General features: G+C 43.6%; 1 protein-coding gene across 1 annotated transcript; it reads left to right on the top strand.

The window, feature by feature from the left end:
* Positions 1-1,259: 1,259 nt before the first annotated feature.
* Positions 1,260-6,775, top strand: atf4a (activating transcription factor 4a). Its single transcript, XM_074630861.1, has 4 exons — positions 1,260-1,458; positions 3,188-3,367; positions 3,613-3,930; positions 5,019-6,775. The coding sequence occupies exons 2-4, from the start codon at positions 3,319-3,321 to the stop codon at positions 6,005-6,007; spliced, it is 1,356 nt and encodes a 451-aa protein (XP_074486962.1). The 5' UTR covers positions 1,260-1,458; positions 3,188-3,318; the 3' UTR covers positions 6,008-6,775.
* Positions 6,776-7,399: the final 624 nt, after the last annotated feature.

The following is a 7,399-nucleotide window of genomic DNA, read 5'->3' as shown; positions in this document are numbered from 1 at the left end:
AATAAAATAATAATAAAATAAAATGATTTCAGATGGAAATGTAACTTGAAGTATTTATTAGTTTATGTTGGTGTGTCTCCTCAGCACTGATATTTGCAAAAGACTCACAAAACGTGTTTCCTTTCTCAATGTTTACATTTTGCATTTGACCTACATATGACGTACATCTCGTGTTTAAAGCCCCGTATGGGTCTACTTTTATCAGCTGTATACACGTTATCCATCCGACCAATCACAAATCAGACTGGAGCGCGGAGTAATCGCAGCGGTGTTTGGGTTAACCACTACTACTGAAGGGAAACGCCTCTCAGCCAGCGCTGCTAGTTAGTGATGGGAATTACGGCTCTTTTTAGTGAGCCAGATCATTTGGCTCAACTCACCAAGAAGAGTTGGCTCCCAAACGGCTCTCCGTTTTACCACTTCTGCCTTTTATAATTCAGCCAAATTTAGCTTTAGCTGTTTTGACCTATGATTAGTATGTGTGCACATATATCACTTAAATTATTCAATAGAATTATACTAAACCTTATAATTTCCAGAATACCATAATTCTACATGCCGCTTCGTTTCCGACTGTCACTCATCTTGTCTGCTATTCACGCACTCCTCTCTTTCTCTTTCTGTCCTCCTCTCCCTCCTGCTCTGTACCTGTAGACCGTCAGCGCACCGCGCACCCCCGCCCCTCCCTGCGTGATGGTGTGATCCTTGTCTTTCATCACCTGATTGGTCGCACGGACGTCATTAACACAACATTCATTCACAGTCAGCGCATAAAGTGCCCGTGGCGCGGAGAAGATCGTCCTATCATTCGGCCTTGAATTAATTAAAGAAAGAAAAGAAAAAAAAAAAAGTCTCTCGGACGGGAGCCGGCTCTTATGGTACGTGTCCACAGGTACCGTGCTTTCCACACTCCCAATTCATTGTCTATGTAAGCATGCATTCTGGTGGCGTCACATTTCGGTGATCTATTTTCGTGAAATAAGAGAATAAAGTTTCCAAACGAACTTCCATACTGTTTCCGGTTTGAAAGCTGGGAGCAGCAGCCCACGGAGGGAAAGCGTTCGTCCAATCAGGTGGGGACAGCCAAGTGTCCAATGTAGGGTAGCGTCGCGTCCCCTCGCGATAAAAAAACGCCGCTGTTGACACGTACCATTATCGTTCACTTAAAAGAGCCGGCTCAAAAAGCCGAATCGTTCGTAACCGACTCATCACTACTAGCTATTAAAAGCAAACGCCCTCAGCGGAGGAATACAACGGGGGTGTTTCGGCTCTATATATATACCAGTGTAGCTCCCTCCGCCTGTTCTTCGTCCTCATATATCTACAAAGTGAATACAGACTATTGGTGAAAGCTCTCCCGCGCTAACATGGCTGTATAAAGGCGTGCGGCTCTCTTTGCAGCGGCAACAACCCGGCAGTGCAGCGGCTAAGTGCACAGGCTATTTCTGGCAAAATGGCGTAAGTATTTATTTTAATACTGACATGTTTCAGCCGCCTAAATGTCTAAATGTCAACTGGACAGGCTGGTGTTGCTAAAGTTAATAATACACCTGTTGAATAAGCTCCGCTGGGTCTATCTACTACATTAGACTCGTTGTTAACATGGTGGAGGACTCTGTAGATGTTTGTGTTTGGTGGCGGTGTCAGATTACAGCCTGTCAGGTGGAGTTAGGTTGTGTTTATTAAAACACTGACAACGTGGCGGGTCCAAAATGGCGCGCAGTGTCTGTCCGTTACCAGATGGCTCTGTTGTGAAAATGGCGGTTTGCCCTCCTTCCTCATCTCAGCGGTGACGTATACAGGAGGAGGGCGGAGTCACCGTCTAAAGCATGACCAAATTAGGAAATGTTATCCCCCGGTGGAGGGTGGTGGGCGGTGGGCGGGGCGTTTTGTCTCTTCAGCGTCACTACGTCACTTCAGTGGAACAGATTAACCCAAAATTAGCATCCCCATCCTCACCATGAGAAAGAGAAAGGCTTAATGTAGTACCTGTGAGGGTTTCTGGACAATATTAGTCACTGTTTTGTGTTGTTAATCTATTTACAATAATACATACATACATACATACATACATACATAAAGCAGCATATTTGTCCACTCCCATGTTGATAAGGGTATTAAAAACTTGACAAATCTCCCTTTAAGGTACATTTTGAACAGATAATAAATGTGCCATTAATTGCGATAAACTATGGACAATCATGCGATGGACAATGATACAAATAAACCATAACACTTCAAATCAGATCAGTTTTGCAGTTCAGACAACTTTATTTATCCTCAAGGGGTCAATTCATTTGTAGCATTCCCAGTCCATACATCCATACATACAACCAATAATTGGTTAAGTCAAAGGAAACATATTAAAGGCATGGGGCAGTTGGAGGGACAAGTTACAATAAGATCCATATAAATACATAGGAATATAGCAATAAAAGCCCCAAAAAAAACATGGGAACAACATATCTTAAAGTTCCTCTAAATAACAGTACTAGAGCTTTTACTCTTGTGTTATATTCTACTTTAGCTTCTATCCTAGCTGTAATTTTTAGCTTGTTTTTATTTTATAATCTTTAATGTTATTATAACTGTTTTAATTATGTCTTAATGTTCTTTTGCACTTTGTCGCAATGTTCTTGAATGTTTATATAAAGCACGTTGAATTGCCCTGTAGCTGCCTTGCCATGTAATATTTAGCTCAACTCCTATGTGGAAACCATGAAAGTGAGGTTTTACTTTAGTGAATTTACATGAATATAAAACTGAAAAAATATGAGAATGATTAGGAAATACTTTTTCATATCTTCTGTTGAACCAAAGAGCACAATGAGAGAAAGACATTGACGAAGAATAGTCATAGCATAGTATTTCATTAAAAGCCGCAGTTTTGTATGGCATGAAAATGTCTTAGTATAATATTCTATAAGTTTCATATCTTATGTTGAACCATAAATAACCAAAAAGCACATTTTCCAGTAGAAGTTACAGATATCAAAGATAAAGTGCAGACATTATGTGGGGAGTGTTTCAGATAAACGATGAGGTTAGCCTACTTTAAAGTGACGTAAGCCCCGTGGCATATTTCCACAGGACTTCAATACGTTTACATTTTCCATTTTCTTAAGAACCCATATTTAACCCATGAAATCAACACTCAAAAATGTGCATCTCTGTCTCCTTTACCCAGGTCTCTCTCAGCAACCACCCACAGCTTTGCTGCCGTCGACAGCAGTACCGAACGCCTCGACTTACTAACGTCAACAGAGTCCCCTTTGATTTTATTCACCCGTTCACGGCTAACACTGACCAGCAGCAGACATGACCCTCTCCCAGCTGGCCATGGAGGACGTGGAGGCCCTGTACTTAGGTTGGTGTTGTGATGACAAATGTTCCTTAAGCACTATTACAGACATTACTGAATACAGAGCAACTCAGTTTGGATAAAACCGCTGGACGGTTTACCATGAATTGATTTGTATTTGTGGCATTAACCTACAGTTCACCTATAAGATAATCTCATTTATTTAAAGCATCTCTGGTTTTTAAGTCTGATCATCTGATGGCTACACTTAGCAGGGATATAAGTATTAATGAGGAGGTCCTTGTCCACAGGGTCCTCGTTTCTGATGGCTGACCCCATGGGGCCCCTTCTGGACCAAGATGAAGAAGAAGCTCTTTCTCCCTCCTCCTCTCTAGAGGGGAAGGCGCCAGCTTCGCCCCCCCTCTCTTTCTCCTATGCATCCTCCCCGTCTCCCTACCAGACCATGTCGTCCTCCCCGCTCTCTTCCGCCTCCCCGCCTCCCTCTCCTCCTCCCCCCACCCATCCCTCCTCGTTCCTGGGAACCAAGGCCGGAGTGGACTCCCTGTCTCTCTCCTGGCTGGGTGCCAGCGACCTGCTCAACTCCCACGTTGGAGCAGACGATGGCAACGGTGAGCAACTTAAAATTCACATTTATATATCAAATATTCTTGATAATCAGAAGGGGCAAAGATTGGAAGCACAGTTGAAGAAGGGTTACAGCAACTGTATGAGAGCAGAGGAAGATAAATCACTAACTAAAAGGGAGCTGATTTGCAAAGTAGAATTACAGGCTAAGTTAGAAACATGCTTTATCAGTGAGATCTTCTGTGGAAAGTAAATTTAAGGGCTGAACATTTTCCACCGCAGCGAGGCCATTGTAAAGTTAGGAATGCTGACTGCTTTCAGGCTAGTGGTTAATATTTTATAGGGGCCGTTCTGTGTCAGTAAAGCACTCAGGGTTGCCCTGCAGGCAGCATGTCCTAGATGTTAAAATTAGGTTGTGCTCTGTGACATTGTCCCTTTTTTTTAAAAGACAGTGCCACATAATGACATTCCTATAGCCAAGTTGTTCAAAAGATATATGGGAGTTGACGTTTGTCCCACACCAAACTGAAGGGCATGAATGCGTAATTGGTGGGTGTGTGGGGCCTTGAAGACGATCATTGGTTAGCAGCTGGTAGGTGTGACTCAAGTGTGTAATTGAGGCGGCCTCAAACTGGTTTTGTTAAATGTGGTATTTCATAATGACGCATCTCCCCTTTTGTTGCCATAACCTCCGTCACTGGTATGAATCTCATTGTGGCTCCTGGCAGCCGTTAAAAGCAAAAGGTTCCTGGTGTTCTGGATATACGATTGCACGTGTTTATTAGTCACGAAATCTCAACAATACAGGTTGGGAATCTCAAAGATGAATTTGTGTTTGAGGTAATCATTGAATAAATTATCAAGAGACTCAATATAATGTGAAACAACTCCACAAAGAATCACACAAAAGCACCACTTTAAATCTGGTATTTACCAGAGGTGGAAATAAGTCATTCAGCATTTTGAATAATGACTTATCAACTAAAGAAATCTTAATCTACCGAGACCGAAACGACCGATTACTTGACTAATCGATTAAGAGGGGGTGGCCGTAATTTGCGTTTGTATAATTTTATCTATCTTCATAATTGTTTTGATCAAATATTTATGAATAAATCATCTCTGCCGGCAGATGATGCTTTTGCGGGCATGGACTGGATGTCAGAGAAAATCGACCTGAGTGAATTTGACCTGGATTCCCTCATTGGCTCCTACTCATCCGACGAGTCTCCCAGCTCCCCCGAGGATCTCCTGGCCTCCCTCGAGTCCCACATGGATCTGGATCTAGACTCCTTTGACACAACCATCCCCGTCCCGCAGGACAGCCTGGAGGTGGGTCTGTCGCTGCCCAGCATCCCCTCACTCCCTCTGGAGCTCCCTCTCCCTGGGGCAGGCGAGGCCAAGAAGACCGAGGTGGCTCCCGATCAGGAGGTTGTTATGAAGTCTGAGCCTCCCTCCCTGGCTCCGTCTACGTCACCTCCCTCACCAGCCTACACATTGGAGCTAGGGAGTGAAGTGGATGTCCTGGATGCAGAGAAAACACCCCTATCCCTCACAGCCACCATCATTCCAGATCCCAGCGGGAGCATTCAAACCAGCAGCCCCATTGTGCTCGCTCTCTCCACCTTTGTGGTGGTGCTCCCCAACAACGATGAGCCCTCCCCCCCGTCTCCCTCTGACCAGTCCATTAAAACCTCTCCTCCATCAAGCGACTGCGACAGCGACTCTGGCATCGAGTCCGTCGCCGACTCACCTGCTCGCCTCCCATCTCCTCCTCCGACAGCTGGTTCCTCCAGGACCAAACCCTACTCCAAACCAGAGCCCTCCGTCGCTTCCTCCCCCTCGGCCAAGACCTCCAGGGTCAAATCGGTGTCTGGCGCTCCCAAGGTGGTGGAGAAGAAACTGAAGAAGATGGAGCAAAACAAGACGGCAGCCACCCGCTACAGACAGAAGAAGAGGGTCGAGCAGGACCTGCTCAGCACAGAGTGCGACGAGCTGGAGAAGAGGAACCACGAGCTGGAGGAGAAGGCGGAGTCCATCAACCGAGAGATTCAGTATCTCACGGACCTGATGGAGGAAGTTCGTAAGCGCCGCGTCAAGACCAGCCCGGTGGTTCAGTAAGCAGAATGTGTGATGAGCACAATCTGCAGAGAAGTGACGGCGTTGTTTCTGCTCCAACACTCACATGCCATAACGAAGCACCGGTTTAGTATTATGTAGAAGAATGGCGTGCGAGGGTGGATGTATGAAACTCGCCACTGAACAGAAAAAGAGGGATGAAAAGTGGAAGTTGATGAGGTTGTTAGCGTAGAGCAGGGGGCTGGGAGGTAGTCAGGTGAAGCATCTGTACATGCTTGTCTCCCAGTCCCCTGTTAGATCCCCAGAATGCACTCCCTGTCTTTATTAGCAGTAAAACAGGCAGGGTGTGTATTTATATTTGTAGACTAGGCATGCAAAACATGAGTCACCATAGCTCCCGGTAGAGTCGTAGACTTCCTCACACTCCCAGCGTCAGTCAACAGCCGGACCTCAGCTCCGCTTCAATAAAATAACTCCTGTGTCCGTGAAGTGAGACACTTTGACCTTGTCACCCGCCGCTTTAACCCAGTGTCCCCCCATTTCCAACTTCCTCTTCTTAACAGCTTCAAGTCCAGAAAGGGGCCTCAACCTATTTATGAATTCTTGATGTTACTGTTTTATTTTTCTTCTTTTTCTGTGTGTATATAGTTTTCTCCTCCTTTGCTTGCCGATAATAGCTTTTGTTATTTAATGCTGGATATAAACTGAGCTACTCATGTCTCGAGTAGCTCAGAGTCTCTTTGCAGCACAGCTGTTTGGCTTGTAAAAATGCTTTGCTCTTCTTTTTCTAATAAATATCTCTGTGCTCAAGTGACTTGTGTGATGTGCTTTACTGATTTTTATTTATTTATTTATTCAAAGGCGGCAAAATCCTAAAATTAAGAATCTGGAACCAAATAATGGATGAGTTTTTTTGTAAACTCCTAACAAAGAATAATTTATAATTACAAGTGTAATCCACAAACCAAAAGGGTAGCATGACTACCAAATTGTATATTTTGCTATTGCTGTTTCTGCATCGTTAATTCACAACAAAAGACTTTACATCACTACAACTCATGTTATTTAATGCCGATGCATTAACGGGAGTAAAAAAAAAAAAGCTTATATTTTCAAACATGGTCATAAACGATGGATATTTTGAGCTGGAAGTCAGTTTAATATGTAAATGTCATTTAGGGGCGCAAAATTATCATTTTTATTATTGATCGACCGATTATTTGTCTTGATTAATCGTTTTGTCTATAAAATGAAAAGATGGTGGAAAAATGTCCATCCCAGTTTCTCAAAAGTCCAGGGTGATGTATTTAAATGTCTTGTTTTGTCCAAAATCCAAAAATAAAATCAGTTTAATAGGATATAAAAGAGAAAAATCTCCATATTTAAGAGGCTGAAAACGTAAACGATTTCCAAATAGTTGGCAATTATTTTTCT

The sequence above is a fragment of the Sebastes fasciatus genome, chromosome 3 (genome assembly GCF_043250625.1).
Source record: "Sebastes fasciatus isolate fSebFas1 chromosome 3, fSebFas1.pri, whole genome shotgun sequence".
Lineage (NCBI taxonomy): Eukaryota > Metazoa > Chordata > Actinopteri > Perciformes > Sebastidae > Sebastes > Sebastes fasciatus.
The sequence above is the reverse complement of the archived record's forward strand: the minus strand, read 5'-3'. Positions and strand labels throughout refer to the sequence as shown.

Excerpts from the sequence above, each read along its gene's own strand:
- atf4a (XM_074630861.1), top strand. The coding sequence starts at position 3,319 with ATGACCCTCTCCCAGCTGGCCATGGAGGACGTGGAGGCCCTGTACTTA. Across the intron at positions 3,368-3,612 it reads CGTGGAGGCCCTGTACTTAG|GGTCCTCGTTTCTGATGGCT; the intron begins GTTGGTGTTGTG and ends CCTTGTCCACAG. Across the intron at positions 3,931-5,018 it reads TGGAGCAGACGATGGCAACG|ATGATGCTTTTGCGGGCATG; the intron begins GTGAGCAACTTA and ends CTCTGCCGGCAG.